This window comes from Chrysochloris asiatica, unplaced genomic scaffold (genome assembly GCF_000296735.1).
Source record: "Chrysochloris asiatica unplaced genomic scaffold, ChrAsi1.0 scaffold00012, whole genome shotgun sequence".
Taxonomy (NCBI): domain Eukaryota; kingdom Metazoa; phylum Chordata; class Mammalia; order Afrosoricida; family Chrysochloridae; genus Chrysochloris; species Chrysochloris asiatica.
Window position 1 is genome coordinate 20,253,467 of NW_006408530.1, and position 20,976 is coordinate 20,274,442.

General features: G+C 37.4%; 1 protein-coding gene across 1 annotated transcript in view; it reads right to left on the reverse strand.

Annotated features, from left to right (window-relative positions):
* ARHGAP15 (Rho GTPase activating protein 15) overlaps window positions 1-20,186 on the reverse strand; it is a 1,003,601-nt gene extending 983,415 nt beyond the window's left edge. The window contains exon 1 of the mRNA XM_006834567.1: window positions 20,006-20,186. Within this exon, the coding sequence (XP_006834630.1) occupies window positions 20,006-20,170 (165 nt within the window). The 5' untranslated portion in view covers window positions 20,171-20,186. The remainder of the gene's footprint in view (window positions 1-20,005) is intronic.
* Between the last annotated feature and the right edge of the window lie 790 nt (window positions 20,187-20,976).

The window sequence follows — 20,976 nt, forward strand, 5'->3', positions numbered from 1 at the left end:
CAGCACCATCACTCAGATGCATCAATTTTTCTACTGTCTTCCTTATTCATTGTCCAATTTTCACATACATATGAAGTTATTGAAAATATCATGACTTGGATCAGATGCACTTTAGTCCTCTAACTGAAATCATTGTTCTTGCACACTTTAAAGCAGTCTTGCGCTTCAGATTTGCCAAATGCAATATGTAGTTTAATTTCTTTGTGTTTGCATAAGTGTCGGTAGTGGATCCAAGGAAAATGAAGTCTTTGACAAACTCCATCTTTTCTCCCCTTTATCATGATGTTATTTATTCCTCTACTGGTGAGAATTTCTGATTTCTTTACATTGAAGTACAACCCATACTGAAGATTCTGGTCTTTGAATTTCATCAGTAAGTACATTAAATTCTCTTTGATTTCAGCAAACAAGGTTGTGAATCGTCTGCATATTGCAGATTGTTAATGAGTTTCCCTCCAGTCTTGATGCCATATTCTTCTTCATATAATCCAGCTTCTCAGAAAATTTGCTCAGCATACAGATTGAATAATTGTGGTGAATGAATAGAACACTGGTGCACACCTTTCTTGATTTTGAACCATTCAATGTCCCCTTGGTCTGTTTGAATGACTGCCTCTTGGTGTATGTACAGGTTCCTCATGAACACATTTAAGTGTTCTGAAATACCCCTTTTTTGCAATGTTATCAATAGCTTGTTATGATCCACACAGTCTAAAGCCTTTGCATAGTCAATAAAGCACAGGTAAACATCTTTCTGGTATTCTCTGATTTCAGTCAAGATCCATCTGATGTCAGCATTGATACTTCTTTTCATGTCTTCATCTGATTCTGGCTTGCACCTCTGACAGTTCCTTATCAATGTACTGTTGCAGCTGTATTTTGAATTATCTTTAGCAAATTTTTTGCATACATGCTATATTAATGATATTGTCTGATGATTTCTGCATACAGTTGGTTCACCTGTCTTTAAGATGGACACAAATATAGATCTCTGTCAATCAGTTGGCCAAGTAGCTGTCTTCCAAATTTCTTGGCACAGATTAGTGAGTGCCTCCAGTGCTGCTTCAGTTTCTTGAAATATTTCAATTTGTATTCCATCAATTTCTGGAGGCTTGTGCTTTATCTTAGGTGCACAATGGATTTCTTCCTTCAGTACCATTGACTCTTGATTATATGCTACCTCTTTAACTGGTTGAACATCGACCATTTATTTTTGGTACCGTGACTCTGTGTATTCCTTCCATCACCTTTTGATGCTTTCTGCATCTTTCAGCATTTTCCCCACAGAATCTTTCAATATTGCCATTCAAGGCTGAATTTTTTTCAGCTTGAGAAATGCAAAGTGTGCTCTTCCCTTTTGGTTTTCTAGCTCTAGGTCTTTGCACATGTCATCCCACAATTCTTCAATCTTTAGTGTCCAATGCATCAAATCTGTTCTTGGGGTGATCTCTAAATTCAGGTGGGGTATGTTCAAGGTCATATTTTGGCTCTTGTAGACTTGTTTTCATTTGCTTCAGCTTCAGCTTGAACTTGTATATAGCAATTTATGGTCTGTGCCACAGTCAGCCTCGGGTCTTGTTTTAGCTGATGATATTGAGTTTTTGTACCCTTTCTTTCCAGAAATGTAGTCAATTTGGTTTCTGTGTATTCCATGTGGTGAGATCCATGTGTATATAGTCATCTTTTATGTTGTTCAAAAAAGTATTTGCAATAAAGAAGTCATTGTGGTCTTGTAAAACTCTATCATACAATCTCCAGGGTGAGTTCTGTCACCAAGGATATATTTTCCAACTACTGATTCTTTCTCTTTGTTTCCAACCTTTGCATTCCAATCACCAGTAATTATCATTACATCTTGATTGGATGTTTGATCAATTTCAGACTGAAGAAGTTGGTACAGTCCTTCAATTTCATTAACACTGGCTTTAGTAGTTAGTGCACAAATTTGACAAGTAGTGGTATTACCTCTTCTTCCTTGTGTTGTTGTTGTGAAGTGCCATCGAGTTGATTCCAACCCATAGCGACCCTGTGTGGGGTTTCTGAGGAGCAGCTGGTGAGCTTGAACCACTGACCTTGAAGTTCAAATGACTTTGCAGTCTGACGCATTAACCCACAGCGCCACACCAGGACTCCTTCCTCCTTGTAGGCATATGGATATTATCCTATGACAGGTAGCACTGTGCTTCAAGATAGATCTTGAAATGTTCTTTTGGATGATGAATGCAATGTCATTCCTCTCAATGTGTCACTCCCAGCAATAATAAACCAAATGAGTGTCTTATTCAAAATGGCCAGTATCAGTCCATTTCAGCTCACTAATGCCTAGAAAGGAGTGCTGGTGTGGCACTGCAGTATAATATATTGGACTGTAAGGTCTGTTTGAACCTCCAGGTTGGCAGTACAAACTCACCAGCTGGTTCTTAGAAACCCCATACAATGTTGCTATGAATCAGAACCAACTCAATGGCACTTAACAGCAACAACTATTATGTGTTCCATTTCATTTTGCCAACTTCTTATTTTCCTAGCTTCATACTTCATACATTCAACGTTCTGATTATTAATGGATGTTTGCAGCTGCTTCTTCTCATTTTAGGTTGTGCCCCATCAACAAATGAATGGCCCAAAGGTTTTACTCCATTTCCATCATCATGGTCAACTCTACTTAGAGGAGGCAGCACTTCCCCAGTTGTATATTTAGTGCTATCCAACCTGAAAGTCTCATCTTCTGGTATTGTATCTGACAATATTCTAGCATTATTCACAATGTTTTGTTATTAAGTATTCTAGTTCTATCTAACATTGTTTCACTTCTATACATAAGGTTTTCAATGGCTAAACATTCAGAAGTAGTCCACCTCTCCTTCTTCCTACTCTGTCTTAGTCTGAAGGCTCAGCTGAAACCTGTCCACTAGGGGTGTTCCTTCTCTTATTTAAAATACTGGTGGCATACTTTCCAGCATCATAGCAACATGCAAGCCACCCCAGTACAACAAACAACAGACAAGTAGTGGAACCAAGATAGAAGACTTGGAATAACGGAAAGTATCATTCTAAAAGGAAACATGAACTTTTCCATTATGTAAATAACAACATTTTATGCTCTTCACTTCTTGTAAAGAAGATTGGTTGAGATCTCACAAAGGGGTTCCTGGTGTTGTATGGTAGGACAAACACTGGACTGCAAACTACTAGGTTGGTAGTTCAAATCTATCAGCCACTCCTCAGAAACCCTATACAGGTCACTATGATTCAGAACTTATCCAAGGGCATTTGGCAACAACTGTAAAGTAACTAGTGGGAGTTATGGTAGCACAGTGGCTTAAGCATTGGACTTTTAACTGAAAGTCAGTGGTTCAAACTCATGAGCTACTCATGTAGAGAAAGCTGAGACAGTCTGCTTCAGCAAAGGTTTGCAGTCTTGGATCCGCTCAGTAACAGTTCCTTCTGTCCTTTAAGGTCACTGTGAGTAGGAATGACTCGATGGCAATGGGTTTGATATGAACGCAGGCTTGCCACTCAATGTCAGGTGGGTAACATAATTCACTGGCTTTGACTTTCCTATTCAATATCTTCTTAATTTCCACCAGATGATTGGGTGGGACCATGCAAATAAGTTATACAGGACTCTAAGGCTAGGGTTGGTTTGTTTTGTCATCCAGCTAGGTTTAAAAGGAGCCATCTCTGAAGCAGAAACAGAAGATCCCAGGAGCATCAGGAAGGAAGATCATGAGTGCAGCATGAGATCCCTACCTAGAAAAGCAGTGACATCAGAGGTGGTGGCATGGAAAGACAGAGCAGCTAAGGGCTCTAGATCCATGGACTGGGTAAGACTCATTGCCTACGGGTAGGATACTGGCTTGCAGAATGTGCCATTTGGGCACTCAAAGACTGGCTAAAAGAATTTTGTAAGACTTGCCTGAGCAGAGCAGAGGTTAAAGGGCCTCGAGGCTGAAAGGTCAGACAAGAATGAGGTGTGCCTGTAGTATGGTAGACAAGAGGCATTCCTGACTAGAGAACTGCTGCATCCTGAATTGGTTTTGATCCTGAATCGTATCTGTTCACTTCTCTAACAAACCCCATAATCATGAGTATTGTTCTGAGTTCTGTGTGGCCATTGTAATGGATACTGAAGCCAGATGTGAAGCAGAGAGCGCTGTGGGAGGGATGATTGGTATCAGAACAGGGTGAAGAAATTTGTTGGGTGGAAGTCTTGGGCTGATTTTCAGTTTCTCTTTTACCCATGTAAATCCAGGGCTGTCAGACATGGCTCCCACATACTTTTAACACCCAGTAAAGTGGGCTTGTTTGGGACAGGTAAAAATTAGAGGGCAGTTTCCCATTTAAATGGGGCAGTGGGTTAATGCACTGGACTACAAAGTCAGTCTGAACTACAAGGTCAGTGGTTCAAGCTCACCAGTCACTCTTTGCCAACTCTGTATAGGGTTGCTGTGGGTTGGAACTGACTCGAGGGCACTTGACAACAACAAAATGTTACTTTACATCACCAGATTATTGCCTGTTCTTTGGAGTAGCCAAACAGTAATGCCAGAATTACTAATACTTTGAGAGCGATCACAAGTAAAAATTTTATGTGAAAGATCACAATGCTAAAATTTCAGTCCAATTCTAAAGAAACAAGATAACAAACACTGACTAGCTCAAATAAAACTCATTCTTAAGTAAAATTCACGATACAAATTGTGATGCCAGTGATCTCTTAGATCACGTCAGTCTTTGTGATTTCCAACTTGATGTGAATCTATTCTCTAGCCATAAAGAAACACAGATTCTGACTCAGTAAAGATGTTCCAGAAAAGAAAGGATAAGTTAAGAGGGGAATTTGTGTATGTGTGTGTATGTGTGTTTGTTTTGTTTTGTGCATGTGTTCATTTCTTATGGGATGTAGCATGTTAATGGAGAGGAAATACAAAACAAAGTGTATACATTCCAAATTAAGTAGAATTAGTAAGAATATCAAGTAACAATAAATAATTGGATAGTGAGTTAAGTCTACATTGAAATAAGTTTTGTGTAATATTGCAAACTGGTTTAGAAGTATACTCCTTCACTTACACACAAAGTTTTCAGAACTGTTTCCCAAAACTCAGAAAAGTTTTATCATGGATACTTCAGAATAGACAGAATAATATTTATAACTTGGTGACAGGAGAATGACATTTCCATAGACAATTATAGTCTTTCTTTAGTGTTGTCTAAAAGGCAGCAAATGTTTGTTAATTTATAATAATACAAGAGTCTAAACTTGAAATTCAACCTAAATGAGAAAATCTGAATAAGGAAATTCATATTTAGCTGCATAATAAAATATGTTTTGACACTATCCATGAAATGTGGTAGGAACAACATTTTTGAATTTATAACGAACAATGTCCTTTTCTAACTTAATGCGTTATGCCCTCACTTCTGAAAAGTTAGTCAATGAAGTAACTTAAAAAATTTACAAATTCAATTATCTTTAGTCCTGAACAGGTAACACGAATTGATGAAGGCAATGCGATTCTAACTAAAGGTTTTCAAATTCAAAAGCATCATTACAGCCAAAGCAAAACACATCAGCAGCCCAATTTTATTCAGTAGCTCAGCCATTTAATTATAAGCCCTGCTTTAACATCACTAATCTAGCTTCACTCCAGACTCCTGGTGTGGCACTGAAGGATCAGCATTGGACTGTGAACCACAAGGTCGGCAGTTCAAACCCACCAGCTACTTTTCAGAAAGCCTATACAATGTCACTATGAGTTGTAACTAACTGAAAGGCATTTAACAAACTAAACTTCACTACTACATGCAAAATAGTGTACATGGAGTCAATACTGGCCTTAACAGAGAAAAATAGGCAAAAAGAAGAATATGTTACTTCACAAGTATATAGAAGTCCTGGTGTGGTGCTGTGGGTTAATGCCCTGGACTACAAAGTTGATTTGAACCACAAGGTTCAAGCTCACCAGCTGCTCCTCGAAAACCCTACACAGGGTCGTTATGGGTCGGAACTGATTCAATAGCACTTAGCAACAACAGCAATAGGTACATCCTGATGATCCTAGAAAATATTAATTTTCCAAGATTGGCTTTATTTAACTATTCAGGCAGAAGACGGGGAATTAAACGTAAGACAGTATGCATGGAGAGACACTCAGAATCATAATGTAAAAGTGAAAAACATTTATTTATATTAGATCCTGAATCTGATATGGGTTCCTTGTTCGTTTTCATATCAAAGTTGCTGTCCAGTTGTTCACACATCAGGTATATATAGAAGATGGTCTCAACTTCAAAATAGAGCCTATTTTGTACATATTAAGTAATCAAAGAACTCTGGGTATGGTGCTGCAGGATCAGCACTGGATTTCAAATCACAAAGTTGGTGGTTCAAACCCACCAGCTGCTTCTCGCAAACCTAACTTGACTGTGCTTAACAACAAAGTAATCATAAAGAGATAAGAAACATCTTCCCTTTTTATTGTTGTTAAGTGCCATCGAGTCGGTTCCAATTCATGGCAACCCTGTATAGAATTACCAAGGTGTAGCTGATTGGTTTGAACCACTGTCCAGTGCTTATCCCATGTAGCACACCAAGCAGAGCTAAATCTTTAAGCTTGTTAACTGACTATTTAATATCAATATCTCACTCTTACTGCATTTGGTTCCTCATAGATCTGTGCAAAAGCAGCTTGATGACACAAATTTTTGCTCTCAACTGCTAACTGAAAGGTTAGCAGTCCAAATCCATCCAGTGACTCCTCAGGAGAAAAGCCCTAATGACCTGCTTTTAAAAAGATTACAGCCAAGCAAACCCTATAGAGCTGTTAGACCACTCTGTCACATGGGGTCACTATGAACCAGAATTGACTCAATGGCACACACAACAATAACAACAGGTCCATGTAATTTGAATAAGCTACTCTTCAAAAATCTTCCTTCCTTTTTTTTTGAACTGAATGGATGAGGTACTGAACTGAACCTGTGTCTCTGATCTTTCCTTCATGGTTGGTGTTATCATCTGTGTTTTAATGAGAATGCACATCAGTACTGAGGGCCAGCAATGCGTTTTAAGCCCAGTGTTGGCCTGTTTCGCTTAAATACACAATAACGATTCTAGTCAACTGCTTTGGTAGGCTTAGAAATAAGACCAGTTCCCACTTTGGAGACACTTTGAAGTATTCAAGCAGAAGTTGATTGAAATGGTGACTACTCAGTGAGGCTTGGAATATTAATAAAGGGGACCTCAAGAAACCTTATTAAAGTAACATTTCCTAGGGCCCATATAATAAAATAGGCCTAGAAGACATTAGGGTGAAAATAATAATAACATCTTTCTAATAATATCAAACAATAGATAGCATATAAAGTTATAGATAAGAATTTTTAAATGTCACAGTAATAGTCTGAGTGAAAGTAAAAGTTAGCATTTTCAAGAAAATAGAAGACATTTTTGTTTGTTTGCTTATTTATTTATTTCAACTATGATATTAAAAGCATGGAAGTTAAGGATAGCTCACCCAGGAATGTAAACTCATTTCCCGTCTATTTCATCTTATGCTATTGGCATTAGCTCTGTCAGTACTTCATGGTAAAAGAGGAAGTTGCCATGAAAGGTTCCCCATTGTCAGGCTATGATCAATAGGTAAGACCACAGCATGTGATGAATTATCAAGTATAAGCCAAATATACTTTCTCATGGATTTTAAAAAGAGTGGTAGTTATGCACACTCGGTTTGCCTTACCTGATATATCCTCACTTGTTCCTTAACATTTCACAGATGATTTAAAAAGAAGTCTTGAATACATTTCATTATCTTATGGTGAGCCTCTAAGGTTTGCCCCTATGTTTTCATGTCAGAGTTGACATTAGAGCAAACAAAACTGTCACTTTGTTTCTCAATCTTCCTACATTGGGTCACATTGCCTACATGATATGATTTAAGACAATTCAGTGCAAAGAGACACATGTCCCTTTGCATTGGAAATACAAAGACTGAAGCTTTCTTTTACCCTGTGGGAAAGAAACCAGGTCAGGTGCCCAAAAGTAATCAAGGAAAGTTGAAAGCTGGGTGTCCTTGCAGATGGTAGAACCACAGAGGGAAGAACAGTACTGGTTTATTCAGAAAGACATAATAAAGTAACAGCATTAGTCGTTTATGTTTATTGTTTTGAGGAAGGACCCTTGCATCAAGCCTATAATTTCTAAACACATTCTTAACTTAACATCGTTGTGAAACCCCAGCAAACACTAATTAATTGAAATAAATTCCTAAAGGATAATTAAGGGAAAACATTAGAAGTCAGATACCTTTTTTTTTTTTTTTTTCGAAGTAAAAATACCTGATTCATTTCCTTTTTATTTTCAGAACTTCCTTTCAGACCTCTAAAAACATTTCTATACCTAGACTTTCAAATTTGGTTTTGTTTCATTTTATGTTATTATTATTATTTTTTTAAATTTCACCTACATACTGGCATAGAAAATAATTTGGACATGAACTAATGAGATATCTGTGACAAGTTTATTTTTGTAATTAAAGATATTTGTACATGGAAATGTGTAGCCGTTAATGTTGACTACAGTGGCTGCTGGAAACATTCTGGTATTTACTAAAAAAAGATGCAGTGAGCAAGAAGAAGGAGCAAGAGGATGGAGGGAGATAGAAGAAAGAGATACAATAAGGTACCTCTGAAATCCTTCTGGATTTTTTTATCTTCCATGAATTATTCTGTTTTTATTTTTCTTTATCACAATTTTAAATCTGCTTAACTTCTGCCATCCATATATACTGTTACAACTCTCTCCCAGTAACGTCATTGTCACTACACTGAAAGTGATTAGAAATTTTGAAATCCATGTCAGGTTACACAGAAAGAAGAAGGCAGTATTTCTGGAAAAGCCTCATGACTATATATATATATATTTCCTAATTGCTTACAGCACATGTTAATCTAAAAATGAATGCCTTTTCCTTATATACTGTTGTTTGGAGATACAGCTACTTATCAGTTTTTAATATGCTCTTTGAAAACTAACGTGTACTTTCCCCACATCTCTTTGGATACACAGGGATTCAAAGGCTGGATGAAATACTTTCATGCTTCCCAACACAAACCTGAGAGGGTAATTAAACAGATGGTAACAATAAACTGCATCTAAACACATCAGGGATTGAAGTCCCTTATTAAAACCTACACAGTGAAAGAAAGGGGGAAACAAACAAACACAAAACATAACACACACACACACACACACACAAAAACAAATACTCTAGGGACGTGTTTAGGTTGTTGTTGTTGTTAAGTGCCATTAAGTCGCTTCCGACACATAGTGACTCTGTATAGGGTTTCTGAGGTGCAGCTGTTGAGTTTGAACCACAGACCTTGCAGTTCAAACTGACCTTGGGGTTCAAACTGATCTTATGGCCCAGTGCTTTATCCTATAGGGCCACACCAGTACCACAGCGTTTTGATAGTCAAAATGATTAAGCCTGCCTTGACCTCAGGAGCAGAGGCTAACCAACAATTTAGGAATCGATGTTCGAAACTACCAGCCGCTCCGCGGGAGAAAGATGAGGCTTTCTACTCCCGTAAAGATTTACATCCTCGGAAACCCTGTACAGGGTCGCTATGGGTCAGACCCAACTCAAAGGCACTTAACAACAACAACAACAACAAGGAGAGGGCAACCTATGGTTTTCTCACACTTTTACGAGCAGGAATGCAAAGTAGATAGTCTGCCTATAAAGTAAGGCAACAATTCCTCACGATTATATTCAGAGACACCAATTTCAGACACACAATGTTAGTAACTACGAATCAATACATCCACCCCCTCCCAAAACATTCATACCTCTAACTTGGAGGCCTCATGTTTAAAGCACAAAGCTCCATTTTCTCCTGCCAGTGGTCTAAAAGTAATTGTTTTAGATTTCTGAGATGACACACACACTCTGAATCTTTACAACCTGTTCTTGGCAATAAAATGGACTCCTGTTTATTTCATCCTGGACTCATTTTAGAATCTACTCAATCTCTCTTATCTTAACATTGTCAAGATATCCTGAATTGAACCTATAGAAGAGAAATATTGAGGCACTCTTGATAACTCAAGTTCTAAATGTGGCACTATAGGATAAGCACTGAATTGCTAACCAGAAGGTTCAAATCCACCAGCCATTCCTCGGAAACACTATACAGGATCACTATGCAAATATATATATATATTTGTTGTTGTTGTTGTTACGTGCCGTGGAGTCGGTTCCGACTCATAGCGACCCTGTACAGGGTTTCCGAGGCTGGAAATCTTTACGGGAACAGAAAGCCTCATCTTTCTCCCCCAGAACAGCTGGTAGTTTCGAACTGCTGACCTTGAGGTTCACAGCCGGATTTTCATAACCATGCTACCAGAGCTCTCTCTCTGAGAGAGAGAGAGTGAGTCCTGGTGTGGCACTGTGGATTAATGTGCTAGACTGTAAAATAGGAGCTCATATATATCTTGTTGTTGTTAAGTGTAGTTGAATTGGTTCCAATCCATAATGACCCAGTATAGGGTTCCGAGGAGTGGGTTTGAACCATCCACTTTACAGTTCAAATCGTCTTTGCTGCCCAGTGCTTATCCTACAGCACCAGGACTCCACAATATATTATATATATAAATATTATATATATATATATAGTTGTTGTTGTTGTTAAGTGCCATCGAGTAGATTCCAACTCATAGCGACCCTGTATAAGATTTCTGAGGAGCGACTGGTGACCTTTTAGTTCAAACTGACCTTGCAGTTGACTGTTTATCCTACAATGCCATACCAGAACTCTCTCTCACACTCTGTATATGTATATATATATATATAGTTGTTGTTGTTGTTGTTGTTAAGTACCATGGAGTCAATTCCAACTCATAGTGACCCTGTACAGGGTTTCCAAGGCTGTAAATCTTTACGGGAGCAGAATGCCTCATCTTTCTCCCGCGGAACCGCTGGTAGTTTCGAACTGCTGACCTTCAGGTTAGCAGCCCGATTCGTAACCACTATGCTACCAGAGCTCCATGTGTATATATATATATAGTTAAGTGTCATCAAATTGGTTCTAAAGCTTAGCAACGCTGTACAGGATTTTCAAAGAGCAGCTGGTGTGATTGAACTGCCGATCTTGCAGTTCAAGCCAACTTTGCAGTCCAGCGCATTAGCACACAGCACCACACTAGTACTATATATATATATATACATATACATATACATATACATATACATATACATATACATATATAGTTATTAAATGTCATCAAGTCAGTTCCGACTCATAATGACCCTGTATACGGTTTCCAAGGAGTGACTGGTGAGTTTGAAACTGCCAACCTTGTGGTTCAAATCAACCTTGTGATCCAGTGCTTTATTCTATATAGAAAATTTCTGTGTAACATAACATTAAGTTCAAATATATATTCATATATAGAATGAGAGAGGAGGGATGGGAAAGTAAAGAAAGGGAGGAAGAAGGAAGGAGAAAGAAAATGGAAGAAAGGGACAGAGACTAAGAGAGGCAATCCACTATATGAACACAAGAAAGGAACTAGTTACTCTGGGGGCTGCAAAGATGCACTGTGCCATCCCATAAATACTTACAACCTACGGGATAAAGTCAGTGTCACTGTTCTTCTGTTTCTTAACTTGCTTCAACTCTCTGCTTCATTTGGCAAGGTCTTTGAGTATGGACAGAGTGCTAATTATGAGAAACATGTATAATCAGTACAACAATGAAGTTAGCTTAACTAAGTGAGAGCAAGTAAAGGACAATGTTCGTGATATTGTGATCATCTCAGTCATGGTTATAAGACTGCTGCATTAGGGAGCATTTTTGCAAATTTAGGAAAACATTAACATGAGAAAGTATACAAGGCATGTTGTTGCTGTTGTTAATTGCTATTAGGTTACTTACAACTCACAACAACTTTGTGTATTGTTTCTATGGGGTGACAGGTGGGTTTGACCTGCTGACCTTATGGTTAGCAGTCCAATGCTTATCCTACAGCACCACACCAGGATGTTGTCATTGTTAAAGTGCTGTTGAATCTGTTCCGACTTACAGCAACCCTGTATAGTGTTTCAAAGGAGCTGGTGAGCTCAAACCGCTGACTCTGCTATTCAAAGTGACCTTGCAATCCAGCGCATTAACCCACAGGGCCACACCAGGACTTGTACAAGATACAGACAAACATAAATCAAATGGCAAACACCATGCTCCAAATTGCATTTCCCTCCTTGTTTCCAGATAATACTCTCCAATTCTAACTTTTTTTGGATTTTTAAACTTAGAAAGCATAAAAAGAATGTTCTCATCTTCTAATACAATTCTAGTGAAAGGAACAAATGTAATCTTGTGAGCAGGCTATAGAAATCTCTTAATAATATAGACTATGACTCCAAAGTTATTTTAAGACTGAAGAGCATTATATGAATTAATAGGAGATGATGCAAATAATTCACTGGGACAGTATAGTTGCTGCCATGCAAAGTCACAGGTAACTGTTTTTAATTAGAATGTACACTTTTAGATTACTGATTATAAACACCAGGGGACCTGAGATTTTGACTTATCAGTAATTCTCCTTTATGTCTACACTAAGATGTGCAAATGAGAACTCTGGCTTAAAGTGGGTATTTCAGAGTCTTTACATGCTGAAGCAGAAGCTATTTTACCTGTAATCTCTAGTACTGCTCTGCCCCCTTGTGCTGTTGTAGTGAACTCAACCTTACAACAGTTAGCCTTAATCTTTGTACATGAACTACAGAAAAACCCCACTGTCACGTCTTGCTTTTCTGGAAAGTTCAAGGTCAGTATCTAGCTATTTTCAGCTCATCTCTTCTTGATCCATGCAGAGAAATGACAAGGTAACGTGATTCGGGGTCAGCTGTATTACAGGAACCGTTACATAAACGGAGAAAGTGAAAATCAATCCTCGCTGACAGTGACTTCAGGATAATCAGCGCTCACTGGATGCCCCTGTCAGCTCTCCTGCATCAAACACCGTGTGACTTCTGTCAGATCTTTTTAATAAAACTATATTCTCACTTTCAGCACCGTAAATATTTCACTTGAGCTGAACTCTGTAGACTATTTTAACCCATTAGGTTTGTACACTCTCCCAATATTTGCTGAAAATTTTTCGTGGGTGATATCCATTATTTGTCATAGACCTGAGAGAGAAAAACTACTTCTGTAAGCTCTGCCATTTTTTTTCTGTCATCTGTGCCCAGTTGACTATAGACTTGCATATTCTGCACTGAATCCAACACCAAATTCTCAACACCTTTCTCCAAGTCATCTTGGATCTAACTACATTCTCCTTTTTAGTAAGAGAACACCTTCATCAATCATTTCTTGTTGGAAGATCAGGTTTCTTCCCCCTTTATAGTTGTTGATTGTTGCTTTCCTTTTTCTCCCGGTATTTCTACTTGAACAATTTTCCCCTAGTACAGAATTAGGAGCAGCATATTTAACAAGATGCTTCACATTCGCAGTGTTCCCACTGACAACACCTGATATGTGTTTGGGGAAGGAGCTCTTTCATCCCACCCACCTTGTGTTCCCTGGAAACAATGAGGTACTAGCTGTACTTGATTGAAGAAAAATTTACCATAATATTAGTTGTCAGTAAATTCAAAGACGGAACTCCTAAAGCTATAAAATGGATTAGAAGCAATTTAAAAAAGAATTAACAAACTAGAGTAAGAGTATACTGTCAACAAACAAATGCTCCATCATAGGACTGTAATTTGGAATTTTAATTACCCCTCTGCTTCTGTAACAAAACAATGTCTGAACTGGCAGCGATTTGAATCTCTCACAGGTCATTGAGCATTCTAGTTAATTACTCTATGAATAGCCTGTTTTTCTCCCCTCTGGAAACACGTTTCTAATGGCAGTCAAGGTCTGACAAATGTGTCATCTACATAATTAGCTAGGAAGCAACACAAAACATTAAACATGCTTTGTGCCGACAACTATCAAAACATTTCATTTGTTGTCAATTATTCATTACTTTGTAGGTTCTGAAGGGGTTGTTATTATGGAAATAAGTCCAGATGCTAACAAGGTTAGAGTTTTGGATTCAAATTAGTAATCAGAGGACTAACTTTAAAAAATGTATCTCATGTACATTCAGCGCCATGTTCAATCAGTAGGAGATTATAAACAAATTTAGCTCTGCTCAAGTTAAAATGGAAACGTACAGCCACATACATAGAATTTGAGAGCCCGAGCTCATTCTTTGAAGCAGACACTCGACAGTGGCATCATAAACTTTCTGAACCTTTGGCAAGTCCAATTTGTGCTTGTAAACAGAGTTAAGATTTGCACAGCATGAGATGCCATAGGATGGAAGAACAAGGAAAGATATAGCTGGTAGTTTTTTTTTAAATCATCTTTCCCCCCCAGGGCATATGTATAAAAGTCAAAATTCTAGGCAATAAACTTTTTTGTCTGATGCACAGTTTGATTACAAATTATATCAGACTACTTACCTTAGATAATCCTTGAATTTCATTTTATGTTTTTTGTTGTTTTTTTTTTTTTTTTTTGAGCAGTGTCTTAAATACTGTTTCTTTTTTTATTATCATTTTAATATTGTATGTTAAGCTAAGCATTGTCTTGAAAGCAGCACGCCTAATGTATATAGAGGATATAAAAAGATTTCTCAACAAAATTGACCTCTCAGTGGTAAAGAAATTGCAGTGGAAGACACATTATTACATAGTCATATCTGAGGCTTGGATCTACAGAGTCTCACTCCACTGTCCTCCAGCTCTTCCTTATAAACCAAAATGGCTTACAAATGTTGTCCACAATAGTCCAATAAAGATTAGGAACAAAACACTGCCCTTACATTGATGAGATAAAAAGGGTTTAACTGAAGAATGCAGTGTATAAGAACAATTCATGAGGCTTGTTCTTGAAGCCGAAAAGCAGAGTTCCAATCATATTTGTGTGTCTAGAATTTAATTGAGATGATCGTTTATTTTCTACATGATGTTTGCCTGTACTATGGAGCTAGATAAAAAGAAAGGAAAGAAAACAAATCCTATCAAGAGAAAGCAAGGAGACCTATTATCTGCAGGGTGTGCAAAATATGTCAGAAAATAATTCTACCCTGAGTGTTGAGGATGTCCAGTTAATAAAAAAAAGATCAGCCACTCACTAAGAGAAAATAATTGTATATATCTATATTTTTCAAAGCAAAAAGACAATCACATCTTACACTAAATGGGACACATTAAACTAAGCTTTAATAATCTTAATGCCGAAGGAAACGAATCCATTTTCAGATCATACAATCCACAGTAATAAAAGGAAATCATCAAACTAAAAACAATTTTAGAAATGGCTGCAGACTCTCATTTAATTAACATGTAGCAGATCATATATTTATGAGGAAGTCAAAATATTTAGGAAGCCTATAATCCTGTAAGCCTTAATGTGGTATAAAAACAACAAATAAATGCAAAGTGTTACTGTTACACATGCCTGCCTGATCAATGGTTTTCACATATTGATCTATAAATGGAGTTGACAGTCTGTGTTGGCTGCACATTTTCCAAGCAAAGCTATTTTTGTACAAAACCAATACGGGCAATTACCTTTGTTTGAGATGCCAAGTCTTATCAATTCAATGTGATTTAGTGTCATTTTAATTAAATATCAGGATCCACTTCAGAACAATTTATACAAACAAAGGTTCAAACCTAACTGTAAGCTTGATTTGAAGTAAACATGGACAAGCTCTACAATCTCACAATATTTCTCAAAAACTCTGCTAAACAGAAGGCTTATATTTTTAGTAGCAATTTTTATGTCTGTCTTTTTGGCTAGCCACAACTTTGGCAAGTATCCTATAATCACAGAAGAAACAAAAGAAAATTGTTTCCTCTTTTTTTTCCTGATAATGTATTAAAAATAAAAATGAACCAGCAGCCTGTTAATAGAAGCAAAGCCATCTCATATGCTAGCGTGTAAGAAGGCTCGACCTAAGTATTCATCTGAACACCAATAAAAACATATGTCCCTGTTTGTGATGGCCATGAATGAAGTAATGCACTTCTGCAGGGTTTACAAAATGGAAACAGTGAATATTCATACATGTTGCTGCTTAAGACATCAGCATTAAATGCCACAACAGTTCTCACTTGCTAAACCCTATGTCTGCAGTTTACTGATTTGGACTATTTAAACTCTTCATTAATATCTATTCCAAACTGTCTAGCAGGGTAGAGAATCCCTCTTATAAATAACATCAAAGACACATTAAGCCATTTGCATTAGCTATTTGCTGGGTTGCACATTAGCCTTTTTAACCTTTAAAGAGGCACACTTCACTTGCCCCCATTTATTCACACTAAGCTGCCTGCTCCTCTGGTTAGCACATCCGGGTAAATAAAGCAACCCAATTTTAAGTGATGACACTCTGGTGCTCTGGATTAGACTACAAATCACTAAAACCAAAAAGTGGTCCTTTCCCTCCAAGCTAAGGGCTCCAGATCTTTTTTTTTTGAACGAGAATTTTTTTTCCAACTATATCTCCCCAGGAATTCTGGTGTGTTACTGTAGGATAAGCATTGGACTGCTAACCACAAGGTCAGTGGTTCAAACCCACCATCTGCTACTCAGAAACCCTATAGAGGATCACTATGAGTCAAATCAACACCACAGTACAAAATAACAACCACAACATCTTCCCAAGATTAAACTGCCCATCTCTACAATAATTTCCATGTAGCAAAGTATCTATGAATTTTGAATAAATGAAATGGTAATATTGCGTCAAAACAAAATAATACGCACCACCAATAAAATATTTTTGGAGTATCAATACTTGATTTACTGTGTAATTTCCCTTTGACATTCAGATAACAAAAAATCTTAATTTCATGAGTAAATATGTATGTCTCTAATTAGGGACAAATGCATGTCTGTATTGTAATTTCAAAACACACCTCTATTTAAAATACCAACAATATAGGATCATGTGACATAAATAATTTTATACTGTGTTCCAAATTCACAATCATATTAAAATATTCTAACTGAACAGAATGAAAGAATGGAATTTATAAATTAACAACAAAATGACATAGTTAATTTGACTATAGAACATGCTATCTTATTTATAGTGAATTTTGTAATGAACTAAATCGTTGTTGATGTAGTTATCAGGTTCTTGTGTTACTACAGATTGTAGTTATTACATAGTATATTGACATAATTGTCATACTGTTGTAGTGGTTAATTGCCATCAAGTCAGTTCTGACGCGAAGCAACCCTGTATAGAGTTTCCTAGGAGTAACTGGTGGGTTTGAACCGCTGACTTTGTGACTCGCAGTCCCATGCTGATCCTACAGCACCACAAGAGGAATCCAGATGTTTATACTAGTGACCAAATAACAAAATATCCAATCTATGTTAAATAGCATGAATGACAAGCATATATAGTCTCTGTTGTTGTTAAGTGCCATTGAATCAGTTCCAACACATAGCAACCCTCGTTGTCCGAGGTGTTAAATCTTTGCTGGAGCAGAAAGCTTCATCTTTCTCCAGTGGAGCCACTGGCAGGCTCGAACCTTGGACCTTGTGATTCTCAGTCCAGTGCTTTTCATGGAATCACTGTGCTCCCTGTATAGTGTCTAAGTACACTTAATTTGGGGGGGGGGAGGTTAAATGCGTTTCCATTACAATAAATCATGCTACATGTGAACTACATTTTTAATTTACATCTCCTTCCCAATTCATAAGTTCAAAATCTTCCCCCTTGACCTCACCCCACCCTCTAGCTTCTGAAAAATCAAATTCTTAGTTTAGCTTCAGTAGGAAACTTTAACAGGCTTGTTTGAATAAATATGCCAAAATACTTAACATTCTGTCAGTATCTAGTCAGAAAATTGTGCATGGAAAAAAGAGATGAAAAGAGCTGAGACAGAAAGAAAATTAGTGCCATGGCAAGCTTTCAATACAGTATCTCTGAGCCAAGTTTTCTCGGTGAAATGACATATTCTCACTAAAATACTCCTTTTATATAATTATGCACTGAGCACACATCACGAAAGTAACTTTTATTTTTGTTCCTTATCGAGGAATACATATTGCCCAGGCTAAGAATGCGGAAACAAAAGCTGGGATAATTATAGCTAATTTAACTTTGGAAAACTCTTATTCTCTAACAGTCCAGGATACAACCCCCCAAACTAAAGTTATGTAACAAGGTAATATCAACAATGAGAAACTGCATGATAAAATCCTGCCCAAAAGTGAAAAATGCTAATTTTGTCTCATTTAGCAGCTGGATACAGAAATGCTCATTAGTTTTAAGAGGGTTAATCCTTTTAACTTTTGCATATTGATATGCCAATTATGCCTAATTGTACAAGAGGCATCAGTCAAGGTAATAGTGCATAAACACATGAAAGTTATTAAGTACATCCCAACATGTAATAAAGTAGGTGTTAATTGGTAGCTGAGTTCTGCGGGCTATTGAGGTGGATAATTCATTGAGAGATGGATCACTTGTAATTTCTCTCCATAATTCCTTTTGCAGTCTCATGCTGTGATGTTTTCATGCTTGTCAAAAACAACTGCGGCATAGTGCCTTTTGTTAAACACAGCCAATAAAATATGTTAGGCATCATTAAATATACTTAACTTTTAAACTTTTTCAAAGGTACAGTTCTTACTTGATAATACATTATAGAGATTCCAATAATTTACTCTAACCACTGTCTCAAGTTCATAGTTGAGGAACATTTTAGCTGGCTTAAAAGCAAAGTCAGAATGGCAGTGTTGCGCCTCCCAGCAGACAATACTTTTGAATGAGAAACCAAGTAAGGGAAAATGAATCTCTCATTAGTTACCTTATCTAAGGAAGCATTTCTCACTAGTAGTATATAATCACTGGCTTCCTAATGCTAAATTTGTCTATGACACCTGAAGAAAGAATGATTAAAATATTTTTCCAGCGCCTGAGATTGCTTGTGGGTTCCTTTTGTAGCTGAAATTTGAGTGAAAAATGAGGAATAAATATAATCAGTAGCATGCTACAAAGCAAGTTTATCTCATTTAATAACTCAGTTAGGGACTGAATATTTCATAGGCCCCCATGATATTAACCGAACACTCAATTAATAGCGCACATATTTCTGCAGAGTGACTGGGACTCACAGCCTGTCCCCAGCTAACCTATTTCTCGCTTTTGCTCTCACTGTGAGAAACAAAATAGATCTGGGGTCCAAAAGAGTGGCTAACATTGCATAAATAATTTTGTAACATCCTATGGCCTCAGCTGCAAGTTACCACCATTATGGAAGAAAATTAACCAGAGGAGACTCATCGCAATCAGTGTGTTTAGTGGCTCAGGATGCTTGCAGGGGCAGGGACACAATTGGCAGTAGAGTTCATCTGTAACTATTTTATTTCAAATCTTTCTAATGACACATTACTGAGACAAAATGGCTTCCTCTCCAAGCCTTAAATAGCCATACCGCTTCCAATCGTTGAAGCCTATCCAAATCAAATCTTAATTTCCAGTATCATACATTATTGGGAAATTTTAAGAGATTTTTCTTTCTTTTCTTTTGAGGATTTTGTTTCCTGTTTTATTCTTAGCTAATTTTAGCTTCTGGCGTTTTGAAGTGATGTACTGTATTTGGAAGTACAAGCACCGCATGCTAGCATAACCTCATTATTTTTATGACACTGAAGCATGATAGTGGAGGCCCTTAAAATGAGTCAAAGGTGCTCTTCAGTCTAGCTCTAAATCCACTTTATCACTCTGGATTAAGCCCAGCTCTTCTCTTACAACTGGGGGTATTATTATGACTGTAAGTAGGCAAGCTAGAATGCAACACACAGATAGTTTTCACGTGCACATTAGGAAAACAAATAAAACAAGGCCAATTAGCTTTTTTATTTTCAAAATTCTGTGCACTAAGGAAGTTGGGAGTATTTTACTTACAGGTTCAGTGACCTTCCCAATATCGGTGAGGATCATGGATTTACTTTGGCTCAGTCTATCGTGCAGGCTGTTGGCATTTTTGATTCTCATTTGCACAGCTCCTTTGCCTTGGCAGGTGGAACTCAGCGGTTCCTCGGAGGTATCAGAATTTGTAGATTTCTGCATATTACAGGGTTATCCTAATAAAACATAAAAAAATTATTTTACTCCAAATATATAATTTGGCATGGAAAAAATTCTAAGTAGAGAACGTGTTTATTTACTATTAAAATATAAAAAATAAATAAATAGAAGCCCATTTGTAACAAGGCAATTACTTTGTAGTCTTTTTATTAATCAGAATCTTTATATGTGAAAAGTGCTAAACAGATGTAATGACTTCCAAAGTTGATAGGCTGTGCACTTATTGCCTGTGTAGTTCCTAATCCCATTAAGAAAATCCTAATGACACTTTTCATCATTTGTCTCTTCCCCCCCCACCACCCAGACACAGTACCATCAGCATTGTTTTTGATTGGATAAAAATCTACATGCATAAGGTTACATTTAAGTGAGTAGTTAGGCATCAAAGGAGCTCTGGTAGCGTAGTGGTTACGAATCGGGCTGCGAACCTTAAGGTCAGCGGTTCGAAACTACCAGCTGCTCCGCGGGAGAAAGATGAGGCTTTCTACTCCCGTAAAGATTTACACCCTCGGAAACCCTATACAGGGTCGCTATGGGTCGGACCCGACTCGATGGCACTTAACAACAACAGTTAGGCATCAGAGCAAAATAATTCTCATTGTCTATCAAACATGTTGTCTCAGTCTCCTTAGCAGTGTCTCTGTGCTATCCCCACCTCCACTCAGAATAGCCACAGGGGGGAAATTAAAATCCTTTTGTCCACTGCCTTCTGCCAACAGGGGCATATTTGATAGCTTGGTTGAGCGTACTCTTTATAAAGAATTTGAAGAAAAAGAAAATTGATACAG